This window comes from Rhodotorula paludigena (assembly GCF_050403205.1).
Source record: "Rhodotorula paludigena JCM10292 DNA, Rt_paludigena_JCM10292v1_ctg9, whole genome shotgun sequence".
NCBI lineage: Eukaryota > Fungi > Basidiomycota > Microbotryomycetes > Sporidiobolales > Sporidiobolaceae > Rhodotorula > Rhodotorula paludigena.
This window is the reverse complement of record NW_027481449.1, coordinates 164348-179851: the sequence shown is the minus strand read 5'-3', so window position 1 is coordinate 179851 and position 15504 is coordinate 164348. Positions and strand designations below refer to the sequence as shown.

Genomic DNA, 15504 nt, shown 5'->3' with positions numbered 1-15504 from the left:
GTGACGCGAGCGGAAGCACGGAAGCCAAAGCCTGGAAGCGGTAGAAAGCGTCTGCGCTGCATGACCTGCTCTACATGGCCGGCTCAGCCCTGTGCCTCGGTCTCGGTCGACGCCGCCTTGTGCTGTAAATGCGAGGGGCCGAGCCACTGTGAGCAGCAGCCAGAGCGAGCAAGGGATGCCATGGCACGCACCTTCGGCGTGAAGTGCCAGTCTTCGGGCGCCGGGCCGAGGAACATGTCGGTGATTTTGACCCAGTCCTTCGCCTGGTCAGATGCGAGGAGAGTCTGCGAGAGAGACGTCAGCCTTGTAAGCCGTCAAGACCAAGCCAAAGGGCGCACCTCGAGCTCGTCGCGACCGCGGAAGGGGAAGGCGCGCTCGTTCATGTTGATCGGTAGCCGCTCAAGAAGGCCGACGGGGACGTAACGGTGCGTGAAGCTGAGCGACTCGCAGACAAAGCTGTGGGAATGACATGATCAGCCGCTGAAGGTCAGTGGAGGGGAGAAGAGAACGCACCGGCGGGTCTTGTTGACGCCCATCTGGTCCGAGCCCTGATGCGAAAGGGCTGAGTGAGCATCCAGCAAGCAGCTGGGGGTGAACCGAGGGAATACGAGCGCACCCAGTGCTCGAGACCGTAATCGCACAGCTTGCCGATCATGTCGAGGCGCTCGCGCGACGAGATGTCCCCTGCCCGTCAGGAGCGCTGGTCAGCGGCGCGAATACCCTCTGGAACAACCGTGCGGGCGTGCAGCAGCCCGGCAGAGTCGCACGAGGAGAGCGCGCACGCACAGTCACGGCGCTCCTTCAGCTCAGTCGGCAACCACGGCTTGATCAAGATACCGCGCGCCATCATGATGCCGTCCACGCCGCTTGCCTCGACATTGTCCCAGTACGTGCGGTGGTCGTACGCGTCACCGTTGCCGAAGATGGGAATGGGCGGGAGGTCGTCGTCTGCCGCCGTGTCACGCAGAACCTTAACGCACTCCCCGATGTCTGCACGGAGCCGAGGTGGTGAGCGGAAGACGGAGTTTGAGAAGAAAGCGCGACAAACACTTGTAGTCGGCGAACGACTTGTATCGCTGCTGACGAGAGCGACCGTGCATCTGCGCGGAGCGAAAAAATTAGTGAGCGCTCGAGACGGGTTCTGCGAGTCTAACATACCGTCACCGCGCTGACACCCCATTCCTTCTGGAAGCGCGGCATGAGCTTGTGCGCAGTCGGCTGCGAGTTGCTCACGCCCGTGCGGATCTTGATCGTGAGCGGCACCTCGCCGAGCACCTTGGACATGCCGACGAGCGACTTGCCCAGCTTGGTCGCGTGCGCGAGGAGAGCCGAGCCAGCGCCCTTGTTAAAGACGAGGTCAATCGGGCAGCCGCAGTTGATGTCTGTGCGTCATGGCCAGAACTAAGTAAGCAACGGGCTTCATTTAGAAGCTGCGCAAGATTCAAAGCGCCAACACGCACCGAGGAAGTCGATTTCGGTGTTCTTGACAATCGCCTCTGCGGCCGGAACGAGCACCTGCGGTTTGCTACCGCAAATTTGCACGCCGAAGGTGCGCTCGCTCGGGTGCCTGTGCAGTCGCAAAAGTCAGCTCGTCGTGGTCGCCGTAAGACCGGAGACATCGTCGACGCACCGCCTGACGAGACTCCACTCGTTCGCGTTACCAGATAGGAACTCCTGCGCAAGACCCATCTCCGAGACGGTGATGTCGCAACCATTCTCCACGGCAAGGCGGCGGAACGGCAGGTTGCCCACGGTCGTGAGCGGGGCCATCCACATCTTGCCGGCGAAGTCGAGGCGCTTCTTCTCCGTCGCGCGAATAGGCGCAAGGTCCGGCACGAACGTGCGCGATGGGTGAGAGTCGACATCGACTGCCGCAGAAGCCGGAGCCGGAGCGGCAGATTCGGCGGGTGTGGCGGAGGAGCTGGCGACTGCATCGGCGGCCGTGGGCTCGCCACCGTCGACCGAGGTCGGCGCTGCAGCTGCTGCAGCGGGAGTAGCAGGCTCAGCCGGTGTCGCCGGCTCTGCAGGAGTTACCGGCTCCGACGCCGGCTTGGGCTCGTCGTGCTTGGCCTCGCCGTCGCGCCCGCGCTTCTTGCCCTTGCCGCCCTTGCCGCCCTTGCCCTGGTCCTCGCGCGTGTCGAGCGGCTCGCCGATGGATTTGAGGTAGGCGACCGAGAGCGGGAACTTCTCCTGCAGGCGGGAAAGGGACGATGAGCGTTACGCGCAGAAGGCGAGAGACTGCTAGGAAAAGCACCTCTGTCTTGCCGCCACCACGAATCTCCTTGATCTGCATCGTCGTGATCAGGTTCATCTCGGCCATGCCGCTCAGCTTGCCCTTGCCCTCGCCCGCCTCGCTCTCGCGCTTCTTGACCTTCTCTTCGTCCATCACAAGCTCCCAGCCGCAACCCTGGAAGCCCTGCCCGTCCTCGAGCTTCCGCATGTGACTCTCGCCGAAGCGGCACTTGAAGCCGTAGGGGCAGGCACCGAGCGAGAGGAAGAGCGGGCAGGTGTGCGACGTCTCGGTCGGCGTGAGGTCGTCGGAAGAGGCGGGGAGATTGCGCTTCGAATCGGCAGGACGCGCGGCGAGGTAGGCGATCAGGTCGTGGTCGCTGCGGCAGTTCGGGCGGTCGCACGGCTTGGCCTGCGCGACGATGTTGCACAAGCGAATCTCGCCGGTGCCGGCGTGGTGGTCGAAGCGTCGGCCCTGTGAGGCATCGAGTTCAGTCAGGCCCGGGAAGTCGCCAGGCGAGCCAAGTACGAGCGAGACGCACCTTGTTCTGTCCCTTCTGCTTGGTGCGCCCACCGCCTCCCTCGCCTTCACCCTCTTGCGCCGCCTTCTTCGCCTCAGCCTTAGCCTGCTTCTTGGCCTCCCACTGCTCCTGCTGCTTCTGCCGCGCGAGCGCCTTCTTCTGCGCACCGCTCAGCCGGACCTTCTTCTGCTCCGGCTCGCCCTCCCCCGTCGCCGCAGCGGCGCCGTCCTGCGCTGCAGGCGCAGCGGGCTCGCCAGTGGGCGCAGCAGCCTGAGGCTCGGGTGCCGGCGAGTCGGCAGCGGCCGGGTTGGCAGTCTGCGGCGGGACGGCGGCGACATCCGAGGTGCGGAGGAGAGGCTGGTCGAGCTGGGCCTTGCCACGACCCTCTGCGGCGTCGTCGTTGGCGGTAGGGTTGGGCGCAGCACCACTCTTCATCTTGTGCCAGAGAACGAACCTGCTCGAGGCGTGCGGCGAGAGGGAAGGCTTCTGAGCTCAGTTGCAGCTGATGAAGACGGGGAAAGTGCGAGACGCACTCTGACTTGATGGGCGCGATGCCGCCGTTCTCAGTCTGCCAGTACGGCTTGCTCTGCGCTGCTTCGGAAGCCATCGTGGCGGAGAAGCGGTTGCGGACGAGCGAGAGCTTCGCGTGGGAGGGGCGACGTCCCTTCCGCACCGCCAGTATCGCCAATTGCTGCTTGACTTTCCGAGGCTGCACGATCTGAACACAATCCGCTCTACAGCGCGAGCATCCTGGCGCGAGCTTTCCGCTCCTCCGATTTGTGCTGGTCCGCGATCGCCACAACCCGCTCTCAGACACACTGCTGCCCCGGTAGACGGCAGTGCTCGTAAAGCAAGGGTCGCACTTGACTCGGCTGTTGCATAGAGCGCGAACTGTGTCCAGTGTTTGTCGCTAGACTGCAGGTCAGGCTCCGCCGTTCCCGCCGAGCAGGCTCTTCGCACCCCAATACTTGCGGTGCCGGCTGTGCAGACAAGCGGGGAAGTCATCAGCGCCGTCACTGCGATGTCACGCCCCTGTGAGCGCGAAATACGCACCTCTGCACTGCCCTCGCGCGGTCGCCCCACGCCGCATGCTCCGCCCTCCTCAGATCGAGCACCGTGACATCGCGCTGGTGCCTCCTCTCTTCCCTGCGCTCCTCGACCATCGTCCCCTCGAGCAAACCCTCGGCGCCATTCGCCTTGATGCGCACGTTCCGCAGGTGGACGAGCGTCCCGCGCTTGGCCTCGCCCGTGCGCGCGTCGAGCAGCGCTGCGAGCGGTGTGGCCTGGTAGCCAAAGACCGAGACCTGAAGGACGAGCTTGCCCGGGAGGCCGACGGGGGAGGGGTCGCCGTAGGCGTAGAGCTGCGCGTGCGGTGTGTAGTCCGTCACGTAGAGCGAGACGGACTGGTTCGACGGTACGCTGTGCAGAGGGTAGGTCGAGTGAAGCTTGGTGACCTGTACGAACAGGGATTGACGGGTCAGTGGCTGCGAGGGAGCTTGATGCAATGCGCGACACGCACCATCGCGACCAAGTCGCAGAACCCGTTCTCTTCGATCTCCTCGATCCGCAACGTCGGTCTTCCGCGCGCTCCGCCCCCACTCGCACGCCCGTTCTGCGCCTCACCCGCGAGCTGGAGCGCCGGAACAGATGGTGACACGCCTTGGCCTGCGAGGCCGGGCTTGACGGCTGCACTGGAGCTCGTCGCCTTGCCCGCCGAGCGGAACCAGCGCGCGACCCTGGCAGCATGCGCAAGCTCGTCCTCGTCGAGGCCGAGGTGCCACAGATCCGCCGAGGTTGTCGGCGGGTTGGGCGGCGGCGGCGCCGAATGGGGAGGGTCCTGCGTGGGTGGCTTGGCGAGAAGCGCAGGCGAGCGGCAGAGCGCGTGCGCAATGACAGTGAATGACTTGGCGAGGAGGATCGGATTAGAGACGGTTGAGGTTGACTTCAGCTGTACACCGAAACGGATGAGCAAGAGACCAGAGCGAGTAATGATCGCGCACGACATACAACAAGGTTGCGTGCGACAAGGACATCGCCGTGCTGAGGTGCTGGCACACCGGTCCCTGCCTTGGCGTACCACTGCACTTCGACAGGCTTGTTCGGTGCGGTCGGGTCGGCCACGGTGAATGACCGGTACCAGTCTGTCAAGCTCGACGTCGTGTCAGCTGACGCGCTCGTAAAGAAGCCAACGTACATGATGCAGTGAGGACTGAGCGGGATCTGCGTAGCGACTTACCTCGGCCTTCGAAGCGCGGCGCGCAGACCTCGCCCGGATCGATTACAACAGCTGCGACGCTGATCTTCTTGCTCTGCAGGCTCGTGTCCGACGTCCTGCTGACGATTACACCGAGCTGCTCAAGTGGCGTGTACACTGTCCCGTCCGCCTACGGATTGATGAGGGTCAGTGCCAAGCCGAAGCTCGACAGCGAAATTGCGACGCACCGCCTTGAACTCCCACCCGAGGTTTTCCTCCTGTCTGCGCCGTTTTACAGACCGAGAACCCTCGCCCGGTGCGCTGATCTTCTGGGCCGATGGCGGGCCAGCTGACGCAGGCGGACGACCCACGTTGGAGGAAGCCGCTGAACCAGAGACATCGTCTGGTGTCCGGCCTGGAGAAATGAGCATATTGTGGTCGCTTGCCGCTGGTGATGGATGGATGGCCTGGGATCGCGAGGGCAAGGGGGTGGAAGTGCGAGGAAGAGGTTGGAGCGGGTGCGCGGAAGGAGCGGTGGTGGCCGCTCGTGTTCGCTTCTTGCGCGTGACTGCATTCAAAGGATGTCAGATTGTCGCATACCATATCACGCATCTAATCAAGCACCTCAGGAGACGCACTCTTGTACTGCAGGAGCTCGTCGACGCCGCCGCGCTGAAGCCATCCGGTCAATCCGGCATCGTAGCGAATTCGTGCAAGCGGCGCTGGCTCTCCGGCCTTCTCCTTGCCCTTGCGCTCGACGTACGACGCGTTGGCAGTGCGCAGGATAAGAATGTCGCCCTTGAGGAAGCGTCGACTGGGCTTGTCGGCCCAGTCGCCCTTGAGCTCCACTTCGACACGCGTCTGCGGCGGATCTGACGCGTCGAGGGAGGCAACGACGAGTTGTGCGAGCTTTGTGTGGGGCGAGAAGGCCCGCACAGCGGTGATGCGGCCTCGGAAAGCACCGTTTGGCAGTCCAGCTGATGAGGCGACGCCGGAGAGCGAGACAGGGACGAGCGAGGGAGCAGCCGCGTCCAGCGCTGCAGTAGACATCTCTTGTGGTCGCACACCTTCGCTGGCGCTGTCAGGAAAGCGTCAAAGCTGGTGACAAGTGCAACCTCGCTTTCTCGTCCAACTCGCCGTGCTGGTGCTCGCCGCGCTTCACTTTCCCGACCAGACTCGCAGGGTCTGTGCTACGCGGCCCATTGAAGTGCTGCGGTCCTCCTGGCTCCTCTTCCAGCTCTTTTTGCGCTTCTCTCTTCGACCTTCGGCCCCACCTCGTTGCCGCGTCGTCGCGCCCACATGGCCCAGACGCACTCCTTGTTCTTCTACGGCACGCTTGTGCACGCCGCAGTGCTATCGCGCGTCATCGGCAACCCGGGCGAGCACCTCGAGACTGTCGACGCCATCTTGCAGGACCACGTCCGGCTGCATGTTGATGGTGAAGGTACATTCTGGTCCGCATGAGCGCACTGCGCACGCCTCGGCTAGAGTGAAGAGCTTACTTGCACGCGGCCCGCAGACTACCCGGCCGTGATCGGCGCAGACGACGGCGCACGACTCCTCAACCGCCCGCTCACCGACGGTGAGGCATCGGTGCGCGGCGTTCTTGTGCAGGGCCTGACAGACGACGACGTTGCACTGCTCGACGAGTTTGAGGGCGATGTGAGTCTTCAGGCCGTATCGCGAGTCAAGCTCCACTCTCCGTTGACTCTGGTCCCACTTTCGCCAGGAATACACCCGCTCGCCTTGCACCGTCATTCCCCTCGTCTCCTCTACCGCTCCGTCGCCTACACCTCTCCAAGCAACCGTCTACCTCTGGACTGCCCCTCACTCGCGCCTGTCCCCCTCCATCTGGACCTTCGAAGCCTTCCTTCGCGATTCTGCGCACCGCTGGGTCGGCGTCGGTTCCGAGAACAACCCCGACTACGCCGAAGTTGACCGTCGACGCCAGATGAAGGGCGTAATCACCCCGCGTGGGGTGCAGGAGAGCGCCGCCGACGCGCTCGAGCAGGTCGACGAGCGCCTCGAGGTCGAAAAGGAGAAGCTGCAGAACCACGTCGAGCACGAGCCGTTTGGCCGCGCCCTCCGAGCAAAGTACTGGGGCTTTGAACCGGACTATGTCCCGCTCAATAACGGCTCGTACGGCGCCGCGCCACGCCCCGTCATGGAGCGCTTCCGCGCGCTGCAAGATGCCTCGATCGCGGCGCCCGACCGCTTCATGAAGGTGGACTACGAGCCGTTGCTCGTACAGACGCGGCAGCGGCTCGCCGACTTTGTCAATTGCGACCGGGACGACTTGGTCGTCGTGACCAACGCGACCATGGGCGTCAACACCATTCTGCGGAGCCTGTCGACGACTTGGGAGAAAGGGGACCGCCTGCTCTGCGTCTCGACCACTATGTGCGTCCTCACGAATGATGGTGTAGATGCTGCCAACCTGACTGTCAACCCTCTTTCGCAGCTACCCTGCTTGCCACCGCACCCTCCAGCACATCGTCGACTCACACCCACACCTCGAGCTGTCCCTCCTCTCCGTCGAGCTCACCTACCCCGTCGCGCACGCCGACGTCCTCTCTGCCGTCCGTGCCGCTGTGGAGACCGCCTCGAACGACGGGTCCGGCCGGCGCATCCGCCTCGCCCTCGTCGACGGCATCTCGGCGAACCCGGGCACGATCGTCCCGTGGCGCTCTCTCGTCTCGTACTTCCGCGCACAGGGCATCCTCTCGCTCGTCGACGCCGCACACGAGTTTGGCCAAGTCCCCATCTCGCTCCGCGATGCGCAGCCCGACTTTTACGTTTCGAACGTGCACAAGTGGGGGCTCGGGCACCGGACCGCCGCGGTCCTGTACGTCGACAAGCGCTGGCAGCACCTCGTGCACTCGATCCCGACCTCGCACGCGTACACTGTGCGCGAGCCTGGTGTCGAGGGCTTGGGGTGCCCCGGGTGGGTCGACGAGCACGTGTGGACGGGCACGATCGAGTGGGCTTCCATCTTGTCCATCCCGGCTGCGCTCGAATTTCGCGAGAGGGTCCTCGGCGGCGAGGGGCGCATCATCGCGTACTGCCATGGGCTCGCGATCGACGGCGGCGAGCTCGTGGCGAAGGAGCTGGGGACGCAAACGATGCGGAACGCGAGCGCGGAGGAGGGCGAGCTCGTGGCGTGCATGGTGCGTCTACTGTCGCCTTCTTGCTTGTACTGCACGGGGCGGCCTGACTCACCGTCAATCGATTTGCGCATGCGCGCAGGTCAACGTCCAGCTGCCACTCCCTGCCCCGTCTTCCTACACGCCCGCACAGCGCGCGCAGATCGTGAGCTGGTGGAACCGCGAGCTCACCTACTCGCACAAGACCTTTGTCCCCATCTTCCCGTGCGTGCCGCTTGCCTTCATACACCTCTCCTTTCCGGCTGACGCATCTCGTGTGCACCGGAATAGTCACGACGACAAGTACTGGGTGCGCATCTCGGCGCAGGTGTACACCGACATGGACGACTTCCGGTACGGCGCGAGCGCGCTCAAGACGGTCTGCGAACAGATTCGCGCGGGAACGCCATTCCGCAACGGCGCAGGGGAGCAGTAGATCAACCGGACTTGTAAGAGCCATGCCGGATGGGTAGCAGCGCAAAGCATCAAATTCAATCAGCCCGAGCAGGAGACATTGCGGAACTGCGACGTCTGTTTTCAGATTCAGAGGGGTGCGAACGGGTTGTACTAATGCGAGGAACGAGAGCGGAGAGGGCAAGACTACATCGAGACGAACAGAGCATACGAAAGAGGGTACAGAGGAAGGACAGAACGCGACCAAGCACAAGACTGGAAGGGACACGGAAGAGCAAGCTACAGTAAACTGGGATCGGCGTCTAGAGACGGAGTTGCGAGTGGTGTTGCGAGTGGTGCTGCGATAGTGACAGTGCACAGGCGGGTGGAAAGAGAGAGAGAGCGAGGCGGGCGCTGCGCTCAGAAGTCGGCGTCAAAGACGAGCTGCCCGCGCTCGTCCCACGGCGTGCTCGCGCCGCTGCGCTCGTCCGTCGAGTTTATACCGGCCGACATGGCCGCATGCCGGGCCATCACGTTCGCCTTGGCATATTCTGACACTCGCTCTTCATTCACGGGGTCAGTGAGGGCGATTTCGCGACGAGCAGGGCCGGGAGAGACGCACTCTCGAAGAAGTTGGTCTTGCCCTCCATCGAGATGAGCTCCATAAAGTCGAAGGGGTTCTCGGCAGCGTACAACTTGTCGTTACCGAGCTCGACGAGGAGGCGGTCGGCGACAAACTCGATGTACTGGCGCATGAGCCGGGCGTTCATGCCGATGAGGTCGACGGGGAGCGCGTCCGTCAGGAACTCCTTCTCGATCTCGACCGCCTCCGAAACGATTTGCGCGATGCGGTGCGGCGCGGGACGGCGCTCGAGGTGCGAGAAGAGGAGGCAGGCAAAGTCGGTATGCAAGCCTTCGTCGCGCGAGATGAGCTCGTTCTGGCGAAACAAGAGGGTCAGCATGGGACCCGCGATTATGCTAGACACGAGTAACAGGCGTACCGAGAAGGTGAGGCCAGGCATGAGCCCGCGCTTCTTGAGCCAGAAGATCGATGCGAACGACCCGGAGAAGAAGATGCCCTCGACTGCAGCGAAGGCGATGAGACGCTCGCCGAAGACAGCACGCGGATCTGAAATCCATCGGAGAGCCCAGTCGGCCTTCTTGCGGATGCACGGGACTGCGAGACCAGGACAGTGAGCCGTGAGCGATCAGTCAGGAGGAGAGGGAGGGACGCACTCGTCTCAATAGCGTTGAAGAGATGCTCGCGCTCGTCCGGGTCCCGCACATACGTGTCAATGAGGAGCGAGTAGACCTCCGAGTGGATGTTCTCCCTGCATTTGCAATGTGTCAACTGGCGAATGAAGCGGGGCAGGCATTCCGCGAACGCACATCATGATCTGGAACCCGTAGAAGCAGCGCGCCTCGGCGATCTGCACCTCGGCCGAGAAGCGCTCGACGAGGTTCTCGTTGACGATGCCGTCGGACGCGGCGAAGAAGGCGAGGACGTGCGAGACGAAATGCCGCTCCTTCTCGTTAAGCCGGCCCTCCCAGTCCCACAGGTCTTTCGAGATGTCCTGCACAGAGTGTCGGGTGTCAGTGAACGCTCAGGCGTGGCAGCCGCATGAGCAGCGCACCATCTCCTCGGCAGTCCAGAAGGACGCCTGCGCTCGCTTGTAGTGCGCCCAGATCTACACTCTCGATCCGCCGTCAGCTGATGCTTCGGGAAGAGTCGATGCTGAGAGGACATGGCGCACCTCCTGGTACTGGATCGGGAAGAGCACAAAGCGCCCCGGCGACTCCTTGAGTATGGGCTCGTCCGCGTCTCTCCGAATGCTGAGGTTCCCGACGAAGCGCGGCCGCCCTTCCGCATCTGTGCGCTCGTCGTCCCAGTCTTGGTCTCCGGGCTGGGGCGCGCCCTTCCCCTCCTTGCCACGCTCGTGGTCCTCGAAGAGTTGTGGCGGGAGCGACTCGGGAGAGGGGGGCAGCTCGACCTCGCCGTCGTCCGAGTCGGTCGAGCCAGTACAGGCAGTGTCGTCGGCGGACTCTGCGTGGTCGCGGAGAACCTCCTTGCCCTTGAGGCTCGGGCGGCGGTGCAGTGCGCCCAAGGGGGAAGGTGCCCGCTTCGTCGCCGCACGGCCGCTGGGCGGGGGTGGAGCGAGGCTGAGGCGCGCAAAGCTGGTCGAGGGAGACGGGGCAGGCGGGCAGAAGGTCGGAGAGTGCGGCGCGTGCATGGCCATAGCCGGTGGCGGCGAGCTCGCGAGCATGGCGGGGCGATGAAGCCGGGGTGAAGGGTGCGAGAGGGCGCAAGGGATGGCAGGCGCGCTACCAGTCGGTGCTTGATTCCGGGCTAGATACAAAGGCGACGGAAAACAAGGGCGATCGGAGCGGGCGACTTGACGGAAGCGAGCAGCCTCATCGCATCAAGTCGCCCTCATCATCGCTCGCAGGATTGACTTCGTTGCACAAGCTTGCGACGAGCAGAAGAGCTTCCCCTTGGTCACATTTGAACCGTAGGCGCTGCATAGCAAACTCGCCGGCAGGTGGCCGCAGAAACGACCTTCCGTTCCGTTTCTTCCCCTCGATTGCAACAGATGTGTCCACCCTCACGCGCACGCCGCCTAGTAGCGCGTACTCGGGTCGGGCGCCCGACCGCCGAGGCCGCGCACGCTGAAGCCGACCCTAGCCGTGTAAGGCGTCGGCGGCGGCGACTGACCCCATTGCCCGCCCGATGCGCGAACCATGTCCGCTTCCACTGAAGGCGCCTGCGTGCTCGGCGGGAATGTCGGGAAAGTTGAATTGCGGGAAAGCGCAGCTCCGAGGTCTGCAGTAAACGCGCGCCATTGGGAATCTGCGGTGCAGAAGTTGATTCTCAGCAGATGGTGTTACAGGAGACATCTCAGAAAGATGACCCGCCATTGAGGAGATAGTGATCACCAGCCTGGGAGGCAAACAAGACGCTCTGAGCGTGCTCGGTCTCGAATAGCTGGCGGACAGGAAACTCGAGCACAAGCGTGCTACCGCCAAAAAGGCGGCGCTCAAGGTCCCACCCACCCTGACCACACGCCAGTGCAGCATCTTTAGGGCTGACTCCGACCGGCCTGAGCTGTTCAGCAAAGAAACAGGCGCAAGCGGCATGCTCCAGCTCGTGCATAAGCAGAATGGTCATCATCAGGCGATGCAGAACGGCAGCATCCGAGGAAGGGTCAAGCTGCAGGATGTGGATGCAAAAGCAGGACAATCAGCAGCATTCAGATGGACAGAAAGCATCAACGCGGAAAAGACCAGAGCGGGAGAAAGAACGCACATGGTGAAGAGCCGCAAACGGGTGCACGTTGATTTCGCCGATCTCGACAGCGGGGGACTTGGTTGCGGTGAGCATCTTCTGCACTCTGTGATCCGCACCCCTGAGCGGTGCAACTACGATGCGGGGGAGTGCGCGGTTGCTGTGGAGGAAGGCGACCACAGCCTCACGCGGTGGGGCCGCGATGAGACGCTGCTGCGTGCTCATCGCAGCGAGCTGGGTAGCAACGCTGCCCAGCACGCCCGTGAGCTCGTGGATGTACTGGTTGTGCTGTGCAAGCTGGGAGATTGTCTGCGAGATGAACGTGATGAAGGGCGCAAAGACGAAGCGCGAGAGGTGACGGGGCCTGTCGGGCTCGCGCTGATCCACAAAGCGCAGGAAGGCTGTCAAGAGCGGGACTCATGTGAGCGCGACGCAGCGGAGCGACGGACTTTCGTGAGGTGCGATGAAGCGGCGAGGCGGACGCACGACTGAAAGTGGGCCTGAAAGCTCTGACTGCGCCGAGACAGCGCTTGACAAACGACATGGCTTTGTTTCTCAGCAGGAGAGGTCAGGCAGCCGGCAAGGAAGAAGGAGGGCAAGCTGCCACGGCTTTGCGAAGCGTGCGAACGAGTCACGGTTGGTCGCGGAACTTCCGGCGGACGGCTCAACTGCGTCGATATCAGTAGGAATTGTTCACGGTCGGTACTCAGAGGGTCTACGCATGTTCAAGCCCGCGGAGAATACCCCGGAACGCCTTCTCGAGCCTCTTCACCTCGACCTTCGCCTGCTCGACATCCCGATCGAGCGCGAGCGCCTCACTCAGGCCGGGCAGCGTCGTCGCCCCGTACCCGAACCACCGGCCCGGAGCAACGCCCAAGTGGCGGTACCACTCCCTGCCCTGTAGCCCCTGCTCGTCGCCGAGGAACCCGCCCTCGAAACGCCGCAGCGCGCGGTTCACGCTGCGAAGTCGGCGGACCAGCGCATGCGCCTTGTGCCGGCTGGGCGGCGAGGTGCGGTCTGCGAGCCGGTTTGCGAGGTGTGCGCCGCGCGCGAGGAGCGCGGACGAAGCGCGCTCGATCTTGCCCGCGAGGGCGTCGAGGCGCGAGAGGTCGAGCGAGTCGGCGCCGGGGAGCGCGCGGACCTTGTCGAGGTACGACGAGAGCGCAATGGCGTACGCGGTCGTGTTGAGCGGGACGACCGGGTCCGAAGCGAGGCGCACGGTCGCGAGGCCGAGGACGCGCGCGATGGCTTGGTGCCGCTTGAAGGAAGGGTCGCCGAAGCGCGACTGCCACGCAAACGAATCATAGTTGCTGTGGTAGTGGTAGACTGGAAGATGGCAGCGTGGTTAGTCGAACATCCCCACGGACAGGATGAGCGGGACGAGATGGACCAGGGTCGTTTGCGCCGCGGTCCAGCCCAAAGTTAGCGCAGGCGAGGCCGAGACGCTGGAGGAAAACGGTGAAGTCTATGGGGCCGGTCATTAGCTCTGCTCAATCACTGGCGCGGAACAAAGCACAACACACCACTGCCGGATCCCAGAGGCGACACCTCCGTTACCTTGAGCGTCTTGCCCTCCTTGTCAGGGTGCGGGACAAGCTTGGAAACCTCGGCAAGAAGGTCTGCGAGGGACGGGCTCGCGTTGAGGTCGTACTCGGACCCGCCAACGGCGACGTCGACGTTGAGGTACGCGACAACGTGCTCCTGCAGCCAGGTCGAGAAGTCCTCGCCAAACTCGGTCGATCCGATCAAACCGTACCTGCGGCAATACGGACCAATCAGCATGTCTCTGCGCAATCAGATGGCCTTGAGTGACAAAACGCACTCCTCGGCGTCCCAGCCAGCGAGGAGGATCGTCCGCAGCGGCTTCCACCCAAGCTTGAGCAGCGCGCCGAGGGCACGAACCGTCTCGTGCACCGAGGCGGTGCCCGAGTTGGGGTCTACGGCGCCGAAGGTCCCTGTCCGAGCGAAGTGAGCCCATGTCAGTGTGAGCGAGTGGAGTAAGGCACGTAGAAGACTACATACAGGCGTCGTGGTGGTTCCCAAGGACGACAACTTCGTCTGCGACCTGGCCGGGAATGACGGCATAGGTGTTCCTGCGAGGGAGTGCTCATCAGATCAATCGACTCGCATCTTGGACGAGCAGGACCGACGCACCAGATGGCGGTGACCTTCTCCTCGATGCGGTTGACGACCTCGACGACCTCTTCGCTCGGTCCAGCCCAGTACTCGACGCCCTCGGCGCCGAGATCGCCCTCCCTCCAGCCAGCCGGCATCCCCTCGCGGTCGCTCTCCCACCTGAACCCTTTCCCGTTCAAGCTCTTCAGCAGAGGGATCGCGTCCCCATACGAGAGCGGCAGCGACGGAATGTCGGGGATGTTGACGCCCTCGCTGTCGCGCGGGAGCCGCTCCGGCGCACCCGGCAGCGCCGGGTTGTAGCTCGGCTCGCCCGGAGTGAGCGGGTCGCCCGGGTACAAGCTGAGGTACTGCACGCTGCCGCGCTGCACCGCGCTCGGGTTGCGCGCCTGCCCCGCCGGGTACGCCGCGTGCTCCGTCCGGTTGCCGCCCGGCCCGTCGGCGGCGGGGTCGTCGTAGATGAGGACGGCGAGCGCGCCCGCCTCGGAGGCGGCCTTGACTTTCAGGCCGCGGAAGACGCCGCCATACTGCACGAGGACGACCTTTCCGCGCACGTCGATTCCGCGCTCACGCAACGCGGCAAAGTCGGCCTGCGTGCCGCGGCTCGCGTAGACGAGCTGTCCGCGCGCAGTGCCGTTCGCGCTGAAGCCGTGCCAGATGCAAGCGCCGGCGGGGCTCGTCGGGTCCTCGTCGGGGAAGGCGTCCTCCTTGAGCTTGGCGCGCCAGGTGGGCTCGCTCGCTGAGCTGTTGGCGAAGGTCGAGACGGACGCCGAGACGGGGTACGTCAGGAGCGAGTAGTACGTGTCGGTCCATACGCGCGGGCGCTGCGGCTCGGGATGCTTGCCGTGGCGGCCGTGAACACCGTGACCGCGGCGCTCTTCCAAGCCGATCTTGTGCGCAAGACGGCGCAGCGCCCGCTTTGCCCGACCGACGATGCTGCCGTCGCGGCGATGGGCGCCGTGGCCATGCCGGCGGCGCCGCGTGTCCTGTGTGAGCGCGTGCAAGCTCTCGGGCGTGCCGGCGTCAAACAGGTTCTTGTGCTCTGGGTCCGACGGCGCGCCGAGCAACTCCTCCCACTGCGACTTGATCCAGAGGGCGACACGACGATCTCCTGGGGTACCGGCAATGTGGGTCTCGTTGGTGAGGCTGGGCGTAGCGGAATCAGCATCGGAGTCCGAGGAGGAGCGCGCGAGGGACGAGGGACGCACGTCTTCAAAGCAGCACGAGAACCTTCGGTCTGCGGCGTGTCGAGGATTGTCTGGACGACGTCGTCATGGCTGATGGGCGGCTTGGCGTGCTCGTTGCGGTGCGGGCAGTGCGAGCTCCCAACGAGGTGCGCAAGGTAGCCCCGGTCCAAATGGTGGTCGAGAGGCGAGAGCTCGGTCTGGCGGTAACCTTCGGCCCCGACGGTGCAAGTCCACAGCTTCCAGCCCAAGCAGAGCACGAGCAGAGCAGCGGCGATGCGGCGGTATCGGTGCGAAGAGTCGGCCGAGCGAGGTGGGGCGCGAGTCGGCGACGGCGCAGGGAGGAGCGCGCCCTTTTCGTGCGTCGCGAGACGCTTGTCGGGGTCCATCCTGGCTGGACCCTGCGCTGTCCAGAGCAAGCAGA

At 64.1% G+C, this 15504-nt stretch overlaps 6 protein-coding genes across 6 annotated transcripts; 1 reads left to right on the top strand and 5 right to left on the bottom strand.

Moving 5' to 3' along the window:
- Positions 1 to 83: 83 nt before the first annotated feature.
- On the bottom strand, positions 84 to 3357 carry DUS3 (tRNA dihydrouridine synthase DUS3; the record flags this gene model as incomplete). The annotated part of the gene is made up of 13 exons (XM_076647433.1): positions 84 to 122; positions 192 to 284; positions 339 to 456; positions 514 to 548; positions 617 to 684; positions 787 to 990; positions 1049 to 1100; positions 1159 to 1382; positions 1461 to 1567; positions 1631 to 2190; positions 2255 to 2704; positions 2772 to 3204; positions 3284 to 3357. 13 exons carry the CDS (start codon positions 3355 to 3357, stop codon positions 84 to 86), a joined length of 2457 nt encoding a protein of 818 aa, XP_076506968.1.
- A 315-nt stretch (positions 3358 to 3672) lies between these two features.
- On the bottom strand, positions 3673 to 5994 carry JCM10292_000914 (uncharacterized protein; the record flags this gene model as incomplete). The annotated part of the gene is made up of 7 exons (XM_076647432.1): positions 3673 to 3730; positions 3804 to 4204; positions 4270 to 4698; positions 4758 to 4891; positions 4987 to 5134; positions 5193 to 5512; positions 5583 to 5994. 7 exons carry the CDS (start codon positions 5992 to 5994, stop codon positions 3673 to 3675), a joined length of 1902 nt encoding a protein of 633 aa, XP_076506967.1.
- Positions 5995 to 6243: 249 nt separating this feature from the next.
- On the top strand, positions 6244 to 8523 carry JCM10292_000913 (uncharacterized protein; the record flags this gene model as incomplete). The annotated part of the gene is made up of 6 exons (XM_076647431.1): positions 6244 to 6388; positions 6464 to 6606; positions 6674 to 7344; positions 7406 to 8111; positions 8191 to 8312; positions 8379 to 8523. The coding sequence occupies 6 exons, from the start codon at positions 6244 to 6246 to the stop codon at positions 8521 to 8523; spliced, it is 1932 nt and encodes a 643-aa protein (XP_076506966.1).
- Positions 8524 to 8900: 377 nt separating this feature from the next.
- On the bottom strand, positions 8901 to 10744 carry JCM10292_000912 (uncharacterized protein; the record flags this gene model as incomplete). The annotated part of the gene is made up of 7 exons (XM_076647430.1): positions 8901 to 9043; positions 9103 to 9418; positions 9482 to 9657; positions 9717 to 9811; positions 9870 to 10054; positions 10115 to 10168; positions 10235 to 10744. The coding sequence occupies 7 exons, from the start codon at positions 10742 to 10744 to the stop codon at positions 8901 to 8903; spliced, it is 1479 nt and encodes a 492-aa protein (XP_076506965.1).
- Positions 10745 to 11098: 354 nt separating this feature from the next.
- JCM10292_000911 (uncharacterized protein) lies at positions 11099 to 12307 on the bottom strand (the record flags this gene model as incomplete). The annotated part of the gene is made up of 3 exons (XM_076647429.1): positions 11099 to 11242; positions 11785 to 12164; positions 12250 to 12307. 3 exons carry the CDS (start codon positions 12305 to 12307, stop codon positions 11099 to 11101), a joined length of 582 nt encoding a protein of 193 aa, XP_076506964.1.
- A 171-nt stretch (positions 12308 to 12478) lies between these two features.
- Positions 12479 to 15469, bottom strand: JCM10292_000910 (M28 family metallopeptidase; the record flags this gene model as incomplete). The annotated part of the gene is made up of 7 exons (XM_076647428.1): positions 12479 to 13089; positions 13154 to 13228; positions 13287 to 13519; positions 13586 to 13718; positions 13786 to 13856; positions 13918 to 15042; positions 15105 to 15469. 7 exons carry the CDS (start codon positions 15467 to 15469, stop codon positions 12479 to 12481), a joined length of 2613 nt encoding a protein of 870 aa, XP_076506963.1.
- Between the last annotated feature and the right edge of the window lie 35 nt (positions 15470 to 15504).